Genomic DNA, 17,517 nt, shown 5'->3' on the forward strand with positions numbered 1-17,517 from the left:
GCTCACAAGACAGAAGACTTCAGGCAGCTAAGCTCGAGGTAGGTGTCTGCTGGTAAAGAGGGCAAAATGTCCTTCTTCCTAGCAGTAGCAGCCCCGCTCCCTCCTGAGGAAGTGACTGCCACCAAATAAGGGATTCTGCCTGAAGCTTCACCCCACTGTTGGGGAATTGAGTTGGGGATGCCTCGGGACTCACTAGATTTGCACAGGCCTCAGTCTCTGGGGTCTGTTCTTTTATTAAAGGCCCATGTTCACGTAACTCTCAGTGGGCAGTAATGGCCCTGGTTGTGACAGTATCACTGTTGGACAGCTGGCCTCTGGACTTGTCTGAGTAGATAGTCTCATGCTGGAGTCTCAATTGAGTGGAGGTCCTTGCCCGTAGAAGTTATGACAGTGGTAAAAACCAAGATTTTGAGGCCTGCGGGCCAAGGGTTCCCCTAAATTTCCCTTCAGTCGGTGATTTAGGGGTTTTCTTGCAAGCATTCTGGTTGCAGAATAGCTCCTAGGTGATGCATGATGCTTTTTATTTTACTTGTATTCAGAGGCAACATGGATAAAGAAGACAACACCGAAGACAAGTTAGATGGCCTGCAGAAGCAAGTGGTGAGTCACATGGATACAATCCTCAGTGTCGAGAAGCATCCCCGTCTCGGCAGTGGGCTTGGGGCGCCTGATTGCAGTGCTGAAATTGCATTGCATTTTGCCCAACATTTTAGTTTAAAAATTATCAACCTAAACACTGCATTGCACTTTTATTCTCGTGAAAGTTTCGATTTTGATATAACTATAGATTTTAGATGCATCATAAGATACAATACAGAGTGACCCTGTGTACCTTTTATCCAGTTTCCCCCCATGGGAACATCTTGCAAAACTGTAGTATAGTATCACATCCAGAGTGCTGACGTTGTTAGAGTCAAGATACAGGACATTTCTATGACCACAGAGATCCGTCGTGTTGCCCTTTATAGCCACATCCCCTTCCCTCCTGTCTTCACCTCCTTTGTATTGTTGGTAACCACTAACCTGTTCTCCATTTCTATAATTTGTTATTTTACGCTTATTTCTTAAGATACGTACTAAGAATTTAAGAACATATATTATTAATGGAATCATAACAGTAAGGGGCCCTTGGGGATTAGCTTTTGTCACTCTGTAATTCCCTGGAGACTGCTGCAGGTTGTTTTCTGTAACAGTGATGCCCTCTTACATTGCTGTGTCGCAGTCTTTGGTGTGGATGTCCAGGTTTGCTTTACCATTCATCCACGTGCAGGATATGTGCATTGTCTTCAGTTTTTGACTATTACAAATACCTCTGTAAACGTTTGCTTACAGATTTCGCGTGACCATACGTTCCCATTTCTGTGGGATAAATGTCCTTAAGTACAGTTGCTGAGTGATACGGTTACTACATGTTTAGTTTTGGGGTTTTTTTAAACTGCCAAGCTATTTCCAGCGTGGCCATACCCCTTCACATCGCCCCAGCCCCGTAGGAGCGGTCCACTTTCTCCTTATGTTTTGTTAGCTTTTGGTGTCGTCACCGTTGTAATTGAGCCATTCTGATAAGTGTATAGTGATAATCTAGTTGTAGTTTTAATTTAATTTCCCTAATAGCTAATGGTGTTTGACATCTTTTTGTAGGTTTAATTGCCATCTGTAAGCCTCTTCAGTGAAATGTTTCTTCATGTCTTTAGCCCATTTTCTATTTGCATTGTTTGTTTCTTTGTTTTCCTATTGGTATTTGAGAGTTCCTCATATATTCCAGATACCAGTCTTTTGTCAGATATGTGGTTGGCAAGTATTTTCTCCCACCTGTAGTTTGTCTTTTTATCCTATTCACATTGTCTGTCGCAGAATAACAGTTTTTAATTTTGAGGAAGTCCAGCTTAGCAATTTTTTCTTTTTCTGGGTCATGCTTTTGGTTTTAAGTGTAGGAATTCTGCCTATCTGTGGATCTCCAAGGTTTTCTTCTATGTTTTCTATTAAATGTTCTTTAGTTTAATATGTAAGTCTGTGGTCCATGTTAAGTTAGTTTTCATATAAATGGAGAGAATTAGATTCAGGTCCTTTTTTTAGCCTGTTGCCGTAGAACCATTTGTTATGAAGAGCTACTTTTTCTACATTGCATTGCTTTTCACCTTTGTCAGAGTATCAGTGGAGCATATTCGTGGGATCTGTTTCTGGGTTCTCGATTCTGTTCCATTGTTCTGTTTGTCTGCTCCTCTGCCAGTAGCATGTAGTATCGATTATTGTAGCTGTTTCATAAATCTTAACATCGGGTAGACTGAATCTGCCCACTTCTTTTTTTTTTTAAGATATAAATACTTAACATTTTATTTTTTCATTTAAATTCATTTAGCCAAGGTATAGTACATCAGTAGTTTTTGATATAATGTTCAATGATTCATTAGTTGAGTATATCACCCAGTGCTCATCACATCACCTGCCCTCTGTAATCTTAGAGAAAATGTACACTTCCATTTCCTTAGACTTTGGGTAGTTGGGCATTTCACAATAGCATTTGTTGTTTTGTGCTCTTCTGAAGGCAGTGCAGGGAAAGCAGCAGCAGTATTTAATGTGATCTGCGTTTGTCCCTGGAAACTTCTAGGAAGACCACCTCAGACTCACCCAGCCTCCTCCTGTAAGATGCTCTAATCATCTGGAGGTTGAAAGAATTAAAGCAGCTTCAAAAACACTTCATTGTACCAGGAAATAGGATCTCTGATTCCTCATTCTATAGTTTATATCCTAAATGCTGTTTGAAATCAGTGTTTCATTAAGAGCCACCATGATGAGTAGTTTATTCACATTAAGCTTCTGAATTATTTTCGTTCACATTCATAGGATGAGCAAGATAAAACTTGAACTCAATTTTTAAGAATCTAATTCTGTACCATGCAGTTTTATTCACCCTGTTATGGAGATGTTGAGCTCGTGATGCAACAACACAAATGTCTATTTAACTGCTGCTTGAAAATGATGCATTGCTCTCGCTTTTCACACAAAGATGTGAAATGTACTTTTCCTTGTCATTTTTGAAATCTCACACTATGGAGTTTTTTGGCTTATTTGTTTGGCTGGTTGTTTTACATGTTTATTTTTTCAAGTTCAGATTTAGATCTAATGAGGCTGGACTCAACAGCCAGATTTCCTTCCTAGATATTCAGATGTCAGAAGATATGGTGACCTTTATTTGACTTTTTTGGTGGACACTGAATTAGAAATAGGGAATGGAGAGTAGCTATTTTGCTGGGGTTTTAATTAGCTAACATAATATAATAAAAAAATATTTAAAAAATAAATTAGATGGCATTTAATTATTAAGACAAGTAGGCACCTAATGTGATGCTAATGAATCTGCCTGCTTCTTTTTCAGAATTGTTTTATTGCTGGGAATTGCATTAAACCCATGTGTCATTTTGAGGAGAACTGACCTCTACTATATTGAGTCTTACTACATATCTCTCCACGGATTTCAATCTCTGATTCCTTTCATCACTATTTTATAGTTTTTCAGAGAACAATTTCTGTACATGTTTGTAGATTTACATCTAAGTATTTCATTTCCTTTGGTGTGATTGTGAATGGGATATTTATGTTTTTCTGGTATCCTACAAACTTGATCAACACAATTTCAATTTAAGGTGTTTTGGAATTTTCTGCATCAACAATCCTGTCATCTGCGAATGGGGGTAGTGTTAGTTCTTCTTTCCTGATCTGTATACCTTTTATTTCTCTTTCTTGCTATATTGCACTGTCTGGAACTTCCGGGACTGTGTTGAATGAATGCTGAAAGCAGACATTTTTGCCTTGTTCCTCATATTAGGAGGAAGACATTCAATCTTTCATCATTAAGTACAATGCTAGGTCTAGGTTTTTGGAGGTGGTCTTTATCAAATATGAGGCATTCCCCTGTATCCCTAGTTTTCTGAAAATTTTTATCATGAATAGATGTTGAGTTTTGTCAAATGCATTTTTTGTACCGATTAATATGATTGTGTGATTTTTCTTATTTAGCTATTAATATGGTAGATTACATTGATTGATTTTCAAATATTGAATCAGCTTTGCATCCCTGCATAAACTGGGATAAATGCCACTCAGTCATGGTGTATAATTCTTATTGTTAAATTCTATTTGCTAATATTTTGTTAAGGATTTTTGCATCTGTATTCATGAGGGATAGTGGTCTATAGTTGTTTTTCGATACTATCTTTGTCTGCTTTTGATATCAGGGTAATGTTAGCTTTATAAATGAATTGGATGTTTCCTTCAACTACTTTCTGATAGAGGTTGTCTAGAATTGGTATTAATCTTTGTTAATGTTTGTGGAATTCTCCCATGAAACCAGGCTAGAGATTCCTTTTTGAGAGAGTTTTAAAATTATGAATCCAACTCTATTTTATGTTGAGTAAGTTGTGATAGTTTGTGTTTTTTAGGGAATTTGGTCTAGTTCATCCCAAGTTGTCAAATGTGTTGTTTGTTGAGTTGTTCATTGTATTCTCTTATCCTTTTGAATTGTCGTTCAGTTCCCTGTTTCATTCCTGATACTGGTGATTTGTATCTTGTCTCTTGTTTTCTTTATCTATCTTACTAGAGATTTGTCTACTTTATCTTCTTAAATAATCAGCTCTTTATTTCAGCTCTTTGTCTTCTCTTTTAAACTTCATTGATTTCTGAGCATCTGGGTGGCTCGGTTGAGCATCTTCCTTCAGCTGGGGTCATGATCCCAGGGTCCTGGGATTAAGCCCTATGTTAGGCTCCCTGCTCAGCAGGGAGCCCGCTTCTCCCTCTTCCCCTGCCTCTCCTCCACGCTTGTGCTCTCTTGTGCTCTCTCTCAAATAAATAAATAAAATCTTGAAAAAATTAGCAAATTTCATTGACTTCTACTCTTTATTATTCCCTTCCTTCTGCTTGCCCTGGTTTTATTTTCCTTTTCTTTTTCTAGATTTTTGGAGTGGAGCTTAAATTACCGTCTTGAGACTTTCCTGCTTGTTTCATGTGTGCATTCAGTGCTATAAATTTCCCTTTCAGCATTACTTTAACTATATCCCACAAATTTTGCTATGTTGTATTTTCATTTTCATTCAATTTAATGTATTTTTTAAAAATTTCTCTTGAGACTTCCTCTTTGATCTGTGGATCATTAAACATGTATTATTTAGTTTCCAAGTGTTTGTGGAGATTTTCCTATTATCTTTCTGTTTTTTATTTCTAGTTTGATCCTATTGTGTTCAGAGAACAAAGTATTATTTCAGTTGTTTTAAATTTGTTAAGGTTTGCTTTATGGCCCAGGACATGGTCTGTCATGGTGTATGTTCCATGGGCACTTGGAAAACAATGCGTATTGTGCTGTTGTTGGGTGCAATTATGTTGACATAATTGTGTAAACGTCAGTTAGGTCATGTTAGTTGATAATGTTGTTGAGTTCTTCTGTATCCTTGCTGATTTTGTCTGGTTGTTTCATTAGTTGCTGAGAGAGAAGTATTGACAGCTCCAATATAATTATCAATTTGTTTCTCCTTTCATTTGTATCAGTTTTTGCTTCACATATTTTGCAGCTCTGTTGTTTGGTGCATACATATTTTGGTTTGTCTTCCTAGGTAGATTGACTCTAATATCATTATGTAATGTCCATCTCTGCCTCTGATAGTTGGCTCTGCTCTGAAGTGTACTTTATCTGACATTATTCTATTCCTGATTTCCTTTGATTAATGTTTGCGTCTTACAACTATTACTTTCAGCCTGCTTTTATTGTCACACTTGAAGTGCATTTCCTGTAGATAACATAGAGTAGGGTCATACTTTTTAATGCATTATGCCAATCTCTGTCATTGAGTTGGTATATTCAGCCCTTAATATTTAATGTAATTATTCAGACAGTAAGGCTTAAGTCCAATATTTTATTATTTTCTCTGATATTTGATTCTCTGTTTTCTTTTTTCTGCCTTTCTCTGGGTTACTTGAACACTTCTATGATTGCTCTTTTATTATCTCTCTTATCTATATTGGTCTTTTAACAGCTTTTTGATGGTTCTTCTAGATATTTTATTATATATACATAAAGTATCACACTCCAGTAGTATGATCATTCACCAGTAGTGTAGGAACCTTACTACTAGTTTTGTCTCTTTACCCTCCCCCCATTTTAATATAATGATCTTAAATATTTCTTCCACATACATTTAGAACCATATCAGATGATATTACAACTTTTGCTGCAACTGTCAGTATAATTTAGAAAATGGAAGAGGAGAAGAGTCTGTGGTATTTAGTTGTATTTTTTGTTTACTGGATTTCTCCTTCTTTAGAGTGTTCCAACGTTTCTTCTTTCCATTTCTCGTAGCTTTTCTTTGAGAATGTCTTAATATCCCCTTCATTCCAGAAAGATATTTACACTGGGTATAGGATTCTGGTTTGACAGTTCTTTTCTTCCAGCTCTTGAAAAATGTTGTGGCACTTTCTTCTGGCCGCCATGGTTTCTGATGAGAAATTTGCTGTCATTCAAGTTGTTTTTCTCCTATAGGTAAGGCATCCATTTCTCCCTTCCTGCTTTCAGGATTTTTTTCTTTGTCTTTAGTTTTCAGAAGCGCAACCATGATTTTTTTGTGTGTGTGGATTTCTTTGATTTCATCCTGTTTGGGATTTTCTCTGCTTTTTGAATCTGTAGGTTTATGTCTTTTGCCAAATTTGGAGAGTTTTCAGCTATTATTTCTTCACGCCCTTTCTTTTCCCCCTTGCCTCCTCCTCTGATGATATGAACATTAGAACTTTTGTTACAGGGGCACCTGGGTGGCACAGTCAAGCATGTGCCTTCTGCTCAGGTCATGATCCTAGGGTCCTGGGATCAAGCCCTGCATTGGGCACCCCGCTCAGCTCTGGGGGTCTGCTTCTCCTTCCCTCTGTGTGCTTGCTTTCTCTCTCCCTTTCTCTCTCTCTCAAATAAATGAACAAATAAATCTTAAGAAAAAAAAACTTTTGTTACAGTCCCACAGGTCCCCGATGCTGTATTTATTTATTTTTATTTATTTATTTTTTTAATTTTATTTTATTATATTGTGTTAATCACCATACAGTACATCTTTAAATCTGTTTTTCTGTTTTTCGTAACAGGTACTTTGTATTTTTCTGTCTTTAAGTTCCCTGATTTTTTTCTTTTTCTCCTGCATTCTGCTGTTGAGACTGTCCATTGAGATTGAGTTGTTGTTTGTTTTGTTTTGTTTTTTAGGATTCTTTTTGGTTATTGTATTTTTCAAATCTAAAATTTCTTTTTGGTTCTTCTTTGGATCTTTGTTTCTTTGCTGAGATTTTGGTTTTTTATTTGTGGCAAGCATGTTCAGAATTGTTCATTTGATGACTGCTTTAAATTCTTATATCAGGGGTGCCTGGGTGGCTCAGTCGGTTAAGTGTCTGCCTTTGGCTCAGGTCATGATCCCAGGGTTCTGGAATCGAGCCCCACATCGTGCTCCCTGCTTGGCAGGGAGCCTGCTTCTTCCTCTCCCTCGACCTATGGCTCCCCCTGCTTGTGCTCTGTCAAATAAATAAATAAAATCTTTAAAAAATAAATAAAAAATAAATTCTTACATCAAATTCTAAGATTTCTGTCATCTCAGTGGTAGCATTTATTGTCCTTTTTCATTCAGTTTGAGATCTTCCTGTTTCTTGGTATATGATAAGATTTTTCACTGAAATCTGGACATTTTGGTATTATATTATAAGGCTCAGGATCTTATTTATTTTTTAAGATTTTATTTATTTATTTGACAGAGATAGAGACAGCCAGCGAGAGAGGGAACACAAGCAGGGGGAGTGGGAGAGGAAGAAGCAGGCTCATAGCGGAGAAGCCTGATGTGGGGCTCATCCCATAATGCCGGGATCACGCCCTGAGCCAAAGGCAAACACTTAACCGCTGTGCCACCCAGGCGCCCCTCACCACCCAAAACTTCTGTTTTGATTGACTCCTTCTGGTGCCTCTCTTTCAGGGGAGTGGGGTGTGGGATGGGTACTACCTTGTTGCTACCAGGTAGAAGTAGATGTTCACATTCCCAGCCAGCCCCCAGTGAAACCTGGAGGGGGGATGTTTCTCATTATTGCTGGACAAGAGTGAAAGTTCAGCTCTGCCACGGTCTTTGCTAACGTTGTGGGTGGGGATGAGGACCTCATTACTCCTTCTCAGAGATGAAAGTCCCAGCTCCCTACTTGGCTTTTTGACACCACCCCAGCAGGAACACGGCATGCCCTGTTATAGTCTGGTGAAGGTGGAAGTCAAGATTCTCTGCTTGGCCTTTGGATGTGTTTGGCCACGGATGTGTTGAGCCAGTGTTTTGTGTTCTTGGGCTGGAGGATAGCAGGTATTGTCATAACATTTTGTGTATTCCTAACCTGCTTTTGTTGGGGCTTTTTTTTTTTTTTTTGTCTGCACCCTTTGGCATTTCCAGGTAGCCAGCTTCTTTCCCTCCAAATCTAGGATATATAAGGTCAAAAAGAAAACCGTGGAACTCACCACTGTGTCATTCCTTGGGTCCCAAAGTCTCTAGTTGGTTTGCCTTCTCTCACCTTTCAGAGTTTTCTTGTTTGTTTCATGTATAATGTCCAGGGTATTTAACAGTGCTTAGAGTAAGGAATAGGGAAATACGCATTTTCCCAGAAGCAAAAGTCTGCAGTGCATTTTACAAATGAGTTTCTGGGGCTTTGCATAAGCACACTGAAACCTTACCAGCGCCCCAGCACCATTTGACCACACATGTTCTCTGGCTTTGAGTTACAGAGCAAATGAATCTGGTTGAATTTCATGGATTCTGAATCCCAGAGGTTATGCACAGTTGTCCCCAGCTGAGTCCATTGCCAGGATAATCTCTTATCTTTTCTTCATCACCACCCAAAAGTTATCAGTTCTTTTCTTTTGGTTCTAGTTGGAAGAATGTGTGGTATTTACTTTGGCTTCCATCAGATCTGATTCCTATAACAGTAACAATGACATCACTTCCCCAAAGTAGGAAATAATTATTGTTCAAAGATATGTTTCCACATCTCCCCATGGTTTGAGAAGCAGTGGACTGAAGCAGATCAGCGTGAAACTTCTGACCCTGACCTAAAGGAAGTTGGGTTCTGATGTCAACAATTGAAATCCAGGTTCTGCCATTACAGTCCCTTGCTCTGGTCCCTTGCTTATCTTGTTACTCCTTTTGTCTGGAATTTGGGATGTGTTTTTCCTTAGAAGCAATTCAAGTACCAGAGAAAAGCAAGTAATACCTTATACTTAATGGAACTTTACGTTTTCCATTTGTTTCCATCGCTCCTCACCTCTGCTGAGAACAGTAAGCACCTCATTGGACAGCTGCAGGCAGTTAGGCCTGGGAACTTTAAAAGACTTTGCCAAATTCTTAAAGCTACCAGAGGATAGAGTTCAGACTAGATATTTTCTAGATATTCTTGTGTTATGTTCTCTAATCAAGCATTGTTTTCATAGTCAAGAAAGTAGAAAGTATTTCAGCAACACGTCCATGCTGCTTCTATAGAAAGACAGCCACAGCCACCCAGCTCTGAAAGCTGTTCACAGTCAAGGTTATACACTTAGCTGATCCCATCTTTGATCTTGGAGACATCTGGGCACCGAAGGGGCTGTGGCAGAATTATGAAATAACTCAAGTTTCCTTACAGTAGGGTTAAACTCCTCTGGAACTACATTTTACTCATTTATGAAATTAATGACTGTATTATTTATTTTGCTTTTGAAATCCCTAAAACCTGGGCTGTAGAATGTAATCAAAAGCAGATAGAATGGGGCGTGGCTTCTCCCAGATGTTGAGGTGGACAGATGATAAATAGATTAAGCTTGACTTCTGGTCCATGTGCTACAGTAACAGTTGTAGAGGAACAGCCAGCATCTGAACCCAGTCTGCTGCCCACCCCTGCTTCCCTCCCATCCCAAACCTCCTGCCCCAACCCCAAAGACACTGGGTGGGTGTTTCCCTCTCCCAGTTCTGTTCGCATGGAGATTGGCAGGCAGGGCTAAAGATACCCAAAGAGCCTATATTGTCTGTAGCAAGGCGAATTCCTCTGAATTAAACAGACCCGGGCACAGACAGAGGGATGGTTAGTAGATTGGCACGATCCCAGTATTGCAAGGAGCCCTAACACACATCTGAGTGGTGTCTGAATGTTCTATCCCCTCTGCAGCCTTGCCGTCAGAGGTCATTCCAGGTAGGTTTAGGTAATTCCGGGAGCCCATGGGAAGAAGAAAAAAATATGCTGGCTTCCAAGGAAATTTCCTTATACTGTCCCAGAAATCTGACTCCCGGTTGGTTCCCTGGATTTTGTTTAGTTTTCTTCTGGTGCTGCAAAGAACAAAACTGTTCTTTCTCTCCTCTCTGTTAGGATTTTAAATTCTTGAGGCCAGCTAGCTACCTTCATGTCTTTAAATGTCTCTTCAGGAGAAGTGCCCCTAGTTCCTCTGTCTTTCTTTAAAGATTTTATTTATTTATTTATTTATTTGTTTGACAGAGATAGAGACAGCCAGCGAAAGAGGGAACACAAGCAGGGGGAGTGGGAAAGGAGGAAGCAGGCTCATAGCAGAGGAGCCTGATGTGGGGCTCGATCCCATAATGCCGGGATCACGCCCTGAGCCGAAGGCAGACGCTTAACCGCTGTGCCACCCAGGCGCCCCTGTCTTTCTTTATATTGCATCATCTCCAGACCCTCGCTATTCTGGTGCCTTCCAGAGCACACTATGGCTGTTGTCCTCTTAAAATGTGTGGGTCAGAGAATCAGAATGTCAGAGTTAGAAGGGACATTTGAGATGATCTAGTTTAGTCCCTTCCTTCACCCTCTCTCTGTTTTAATACCAATAGAACTTTGGTAAACAGTTACAGATTTCACATGCAGCTGAAGTCAGAGAATATGCAGAGACTTTCTACAGCAGTTAGTCTGAAAGTTTACTTGTATTTGCAATGGTCTGGAGCCTCGAATTGTAAACAGAGTCTCTCAATATCAAACCTCGTATGATATAGGGAGAGTAATGGCTCTTTTAACTGAAACCGTGATAAGCAGTGGCCGACTAATACAGTCACATCTTCTAATCAGCGTGTCTTGTCCTTGCTCTGCAGCTGTGCCTGCTACAGGTGTTCTCTGAAACAGAAGGTCTGTAAAATGGAAGATGAAGTCATAGCCAGAGTGAGCTTGGAAAAACTCTCCTGAGAAACTTAATATCTAAAATGGTCAAAATCCCATCGTAAGAAAAATTCAATTAGGAAGTGAACAATTATTCTATTCTTACAAGTTCAGAGTGTGAGGGTTCTCTAAAGTCAAATAGTAATATTTGAATGTGGAGTACTTCCAAGCTAACAAAGCATGGTTCCCCTTCACTTAGGCGTTATTCATATCCCGTTCTAGAAAGGAGGAAACTGGAGTAGTTTTCATCAGCTTCAAAAAAAAGGCCTACTGGCTAAAGGACACAAGAGTTGTGTCTCCCCTACTCAGTCTTTTTCTACACCCTGCAGTCTTTCCCTAATAAAATCCTTGAGTTATGTTAATGACATTTGTTGTGTATCTACTTCCTACATGAAGTTTATGTAAGAGTAGAATGCTTGATTTTTTTTTTCCTGCAAAATGAAAGCCACAGTGGGATCTTTTTAATTCTGCCTCTGTACATCCTGTTACCTCTCACAGAGAGCTCTTAACTTCTCCTGGCCGACTCCTCTTTGTGTCCTTCAGTAGGAAGCTCAGAAGTCACCTCATGGATGTCTTTCCCCGCTATTTGATTTGGGTCTGGCAGAGTTGGTGACTCTGTCTTATTTTCCCACTGTGTTTAGAAGCACTGATCACAGATCACGGCCAATATTTTTCGGCATATGTCTCTCATGACCACCAGACTATGGGCTCTGGAAGGACAAGGGTTCCATTTTTTCCACTGTTAACAGCCCTTGAATCCAGTCCAGTTCCTGGCACTCAGGAGACACTCATTTCCTCAATATAAGAGGATAGCTCCTTGCCTGTTGTGTTGATCCTAGGGTTTTGTTAGAACACAGAAGAAATTCCCTGGGTTTGTAGATCCCACTGGGCCTGTGCTGCTGCTGCCACCGCCTCCATCCATATCAAGACCAAATAGGGCAGGCAGCCAGGCCCGAAGGGGCCAGCCACAAACAAAGGAGACTGGACCTTCTGTGTTCAGTAACTAAGTCCGTGCATGTCACTACCCCCACTGGAGAAGTGACATGTTTGGACTTAGTTAATGAACGCTCCTCTGGATTCAGCCTCCTGTGTCTTCCACCTGCCAGAAGCAATATGGCACAAGGGTTAGAGCTCATCCCCTGAAGTCAGATCTTCTGGGTTTTAATTCCACCTTCACCACTTCATAACTAGGTGTGATCTTAGATGAGGTGATCATCCTCCCCATTCCAGTTTCCTCCTGTCTAAATGGAATAATGAATAACTGATGAATAAATGGTAACTGCATCGAAAGTACTCGGCATAGTATCGGGCGACTTGCTGACCCGGGTCCCAGGAGACCTCTGTTGTTGCTGTTGAACTGTTTCCTTGAGCTCTAAAGCCTGCCTTACGGCACCCAGTGCAGGTGAAAGATAGGACCAGGGAGGGACTGGTAGTTGGGACTGTTTATTAGCATTCCCATAGTCCCCGCTACCATTTGTAAGGTGTTTGCTTCGGGCCAGCATTTGGTTAAACACTTGACATAATCGACTCATTTGTGCCCCACAATCACCCTATAAAGTATTATTACCTCCATTTTGCAAATGAAGAAATGAGCTCGAGAGATTGAAAGAGCTTGCCCAAGGCCAGAGTGCCACGGACTGTCAGACTGCAAACCACACGCACGCTGCAGCTGGGGATATTGCACAGTGTAATCAGTCAGTTTCCTTTGTGTTGGTGGTGGTGGTGGTTGTTGTTGTTGTTGTGTTTTCTGTTTCCTTTGTTTTGTGGTTCTTGTGGTCCGCACTCTCTGGGACCCTTCACACTGAGATGAAAGAGTCACACCTCCTCGAAGATGAATATTTCTTTCAGATCAGTTCACAGTCTGAGAGAGCAAACCTTGAAATACTCAACGTTAAACTGTACTTCAGACGCAGGGCTCTCGGTGTTCTTCCTGTGACCCCAGCCTGCCGTCGCAGCCGCACAGAACACACTGTACGTCAGTTATTAACTGAGGTTATGACATCTTTTCCACTTGGGCTAAGTCTTCTCCATTCTGTCATTTCCGAAGAGAGGAAGTGCCTCCCAGAAAGGGCAGGGTGCAGAGAAAGGCACTTGCCGGTATCAGAGTCTTGCCTACTTGAGAGTCTGCCTAAGGTTGTTCATGTTACTGACTGTGCACGAACAGAAACTGTGAGAGGGACCAGAAGGGAAACGTGCACATCATGCTGCCTGCTGCACACCAAGCTGGGAGCCACCGTGTGGATCTAGGGCGTCAGGATGCCTGAGTGAGCCACCCCTCAGCATAATAAGGAGCGTGGTAGCTCTGGCACCTCACTCCTACGTTTGTAGGCTGTAGGACGTTTCTCAGTCTGGAAGTGTCTATAATTAGAAATTTCAGCCTTTGGAGGATCTTTGTGGATACTGTGAGGATACTCAAGAATTCTCGGTGGCAGGAAAGGATATAGGGCATGGTTGGTAGTTTTTCGCTTATTTGGTAACTACCCACGTAGTGGGAGAGGATGGGGTGGCATATTTAAGTCCCACTCCAAAATGGCACAGTAGATGAGCCTGAGGTTGCCATCTCTTCACTTAGATGGCAAGAAACATTTTGGGCCAAGGAAGAGAGAATTGGACTGGTGTTCTCCAATTCTAAATATGCGTCACTCTCCAAAACAAAGCTTCAACCCAGGCTCTCATTTTGCTCTTTTTTGGATGGTTGGAGTGGTTGAAAGTGTAGGCTGTCATCAGACTACTGTGTTTGAAACCCAGCTGTGTAACCTTGGACAAGTTACAGAATCTTTCTGTAGGGCTTGTTTTCTGCATCTGTACAGTGAGGAGAGACGTAGTTTCTACCTCGTGAAGCAGTTCTGAGAACTAAAGGGGATTAGCCACGTAAAGGGTTTCGCACGTTCCCCGTGTTGTTAGCTGTCACCATTACCTCGTAAGAGAGAACGTGCCCCCGCTCCTCTCTGCCTTTTCACAGTTTTCTCTTTGAGTCTGTTCCATGGTAGTAGGGACCTAAAAGAACGGTTAGAATTTTACTGTTGCCAATCATAGGTGTCACTCCTTTCCTCCTGAGCCTAGATTCCTGGTCTGTGCTGTGTGCACTCTTCCAGGAGGTAGCAAACATTTTCTGTAAAGGGCCACATAGTGAGTATCTTAGGCCTGGGGGCCACATACAGTCTGTTGCATATTCTTCTGCCTCTCTTTCTTCCCTGTTTTCTTCTTCTCCTTTACCTTCCTCTTCCTTTTCTTATTCCCTTCAAAGGCGTAAAAACTCTACTTAGCTTGAGGGCCACACAAACACAGTCTGCAGAACACAGATTGCTGACCCTTACTCTGATCTGACCCTCCCTAACATGGCCAAAGTCCTAAATCCTGGGGTTATTCTCTTCCATCATTCAAGTCAAAAGATGCTAATAAAAAAGACAGTAAGTTTTCATGTTAAAAATGGGGTCCAGGGGCGCCTGGGTGGCACAGCGGTTAAGCATCTGCCTTCGGCTCAGGGCGTGATCCTGGCGTTATGGGATCGAGCCCCCACGTCAGGCTCTTCCGCTACGAGCCTGCTTCCCTCTCCCACTCCCCCTGCTTGTGTTCCCTCTCTCACTAGCTGTCTCTATCTCTGTCGAATAAATAAATAAAATCTTAAAAAAAAAAAAATGGGGTCCAGGGGCGCCTGGGTGGCACGAAAATCTTTAAAAAAAAAAAAGAAAAGAAAAGAAAAAAGAAAAATGGGGTCCAGTCGAAAAATAGCACTCTCTCTTCTCCCACCCTCAAACTCTCCCACACACCTTATACATACAGAACTTTAAGAGTTCCCTTCTGAGACCAAGAAAGGGTTTAGAAAGGAATCCATTAGAGCCAGTTTATCAAACACTCCAACTTGGATAAGCTCTGTGCCTGTGAAATTACTCCAGATTCACTTGGAGCCTCAGTTGTGATTTTAATTTTAAATTCCTGGGGGTTTTGCGCCATCAGGTCTCATGTCTAGAGCAGTCACGTTTTAGGACAAGAGCATCTGTTGCTGTGAAGCAAGCTAACCATAAGGAACATGAACATGATACTTTTTCACAGCAAAAGAAAAAGAAAAAAGCAAAAAGAAACCAAAATGCAGACACAACCTTTGTGAAATGACAGTATTAAATTGCAAGAGATGATGGTAAAGCAAATATTTAAATTCACAGCTAAAATAGTGCTTGTAAAATGTAATTGCCAGGGAGAACATGCCAGCTCATCGTTCTTTCAGCTAATTCTCTGCAGACAGAATCATTTGTACAGTTCTAGTTAAAAATGCTTATTTTAAATAAACTGTTTTCTGGTTCTTTTAAAACCGCATAAGTAAGCTTTATTGACAGGGGACGATTCAGGTCTTTGAGGTGTCCGTGGGCAGGAGAGCTCTCCTGCTGTATGGGGGCTGTCTGAGCTGGTGTGTCCTGGGCTGCAGCTTCGCTGATGGCGTGGCTTCCTTTATCCCTAGGAGAGTTCCAGTGATGGAGGTGATGGCATTTTTGGCGAAAAGAAGGATGACGGCCGGGCAGGTGAGACTGTGTCCTTCTGAAGGCAAAGAAAAGTAAGGTCCCAGTTTGTAGTTATCCTGGAGTTCACATGTAATAAAAATGAGTTTTTAAGGAGGCCCCCTTAAAAAGCCAAGTTCAACTTCATCAGATTCTCCTAGAGTCCCACACGCAGCGTTAATGTGGCTCTGGCCAGCTTCTGCCACCTGTTGTTGAAATTCAGAAGTGAGATTGGTGATATCTGAGGTCAGGATGGAGTCAGGGAGAGAAAAAGGAATGGTGGTTTCATTGATTTATGATCTATTTAATTAATTTGAGGGGAGAAACATTGGGGAGGGTTGGTTTGATGTGGTTTGGTTTTTTTTACTTGTTTTTTCTGAATTCGAACTTCATAAAGTCTTCGGCAGTTGGAAGGCCAGCTACACAAAAGCCCCTAGTTCTATGTGGATAAGGCCCCAGAGGGCCTGCTTCTTCCCATGCCTTAGAGCAAGGTCCTCAGATGGGTTCTGCCCCGTGGACAGGCACATCTGTATGTGAGTGATGACAGAGCCAACCACAGCCTACAGCTGTTTCTAAAGCAGAATCGCAGCCCTGCCAGCTTGGCCTGGCTCCTGTCCTTGAGTCAGCTGTGTTCTTAAACAAAACAACAAAAATAGCCACCTTGATTTTGGTCTGTTTGTAAATACTAATATCCTCACTGATGTTTGAAGCCCAGGATGGCTCCGACCCAGACAAATCACCCTGGCCAGTTTCCTCTGCTCTCACGGCTCGCCTCAGACGTCTGGTCACTGTGTACCAGCGCTGTAACCGCAAAGAACTTTGCCGACCGGAAATCCTGGGACCAGGTAACCAAGGATACTGGGTCCAGGAAGAGATGTTCAGGAGAACCTCAGAAATGGATCTCATCAACAAGGAAGCTCAAAAGAGGTAAAAATCAGTGGCCAAAAGGGCATACGGAGCTGCTTGTGAGTTAAGGTGACAAGGGAATGCTGATAATTAGAGACCAAGTGCATTTAAGGTTCTCATTGTGAAGTTAGGTGGTCTCCAGAATTAATTCACTCCAGTCTCCAGTGATGGTGTTGTCATGCTGGCTGGGGAGTTGACGAGATCTAGGAAACCCTTCTGTTCACAATTCCCAGACTTCTATGATTTTCCAACGTGACCCTCTTCCTTAAGTTGGACCCCAATCCCTGGAACTGTGATTTAAAATTAGCGTATATCAGACTGTGTTCTTTTAGCAGCAAAGTGAATAGTGTGCACTGAAGCTGCCATATTATAGCTACCAATCCTTATCGAGCCTTTGAGAGTAGTGAGTCCTATAAAATGCCAGCCCAGAAGGAGAGGGGATCAATTATCAGAAGTTACTTGCCCATTTGAGAGTTACACCAAAAATGGCTACAGAAGGCCAGCACAGGCTAGGAATGATGCCACCAGAAAAAATCAAACAAAGCTGTAGTTCTTTGAGTCTTTCTATCCACCCTTCTGATGTAACATCCAGTGAATTAAAAGAATACCAAGTAGAAAAAATAGCAAATCTACTTTGTGTACACCTTCTGACTTTATAAAATTTGGTAATTCAGGGAAAATATGTCTCCCATCTTTCACAACTCTAAAGAGAAGCACTCTTTCCCTGCTTCTCACTCCCCCACTGAGCCCCCACTCCTCATCCCCTCTGGGGATGAGAGTACCGTGCCCAAGAGCCCCTCATAAAGACTATGGACAGCCACCTTCTGTCATTATCTTAACCCTGCAGGATGTAGAGGCTGGAGAACCTTAGTGTCCTAGATAAGGGTTACCTGGGTACGTGAAACCTGGAAGAAGGCTGACATGAAATAGCAATCGGGAGTTGTGTGGCTGG

The 17,517-nt window shown here is 41.5% G+C and overlaps 1 protein-coding gene across 3 annotated transcripts in view; it reads left to right on the forward strand.

Moving 5' to 3' along the window:
- The window catches only part of CHD6 (chromodomain helicase DNA binding protein 6), a 176,700-nt gene that overhangs the window by 137,335 nt on the left and 21,848 nt on the right, over positions 1–17,517 (forward strand). For all 3 annotated transcript variants that reach the window (XM_034641310.1, XM_034641311.1, XM_034641312.1), the window contains exons 28-30: positions 540–600; positions 15,623–15,683; positions 16,370–16,586. In XM_034641310.1, the coding sequence (XP_034497201.1) occupies positions 540–600; positions 15,623–15,683; positions 16,370–16,586 (339 nt within the window). The remainder of the gene's footprint in view (positions 1–539; positions 601–15,622; positions 15,684–16,369; positions 16,587–17,517) is intronic.

The sequence above is a fragment of the Ailuropoda melanoleuca genome, chromosome 13 (genome assembly GCF_002007445.2).
Source record: "Ailuropoda melanoleuca isolate Jingjing chromosome 13, ASM200744v2, whole genome shotgun sequence".
In the NCBI taxonomy this organism is placed as follows: domain Eukaryota; kingdom Metazoa; phylum Chordata; class Mammalia; order Carnivora; family Ursidae; genus Ailuropoda; species Ailuropoda melanoleuca.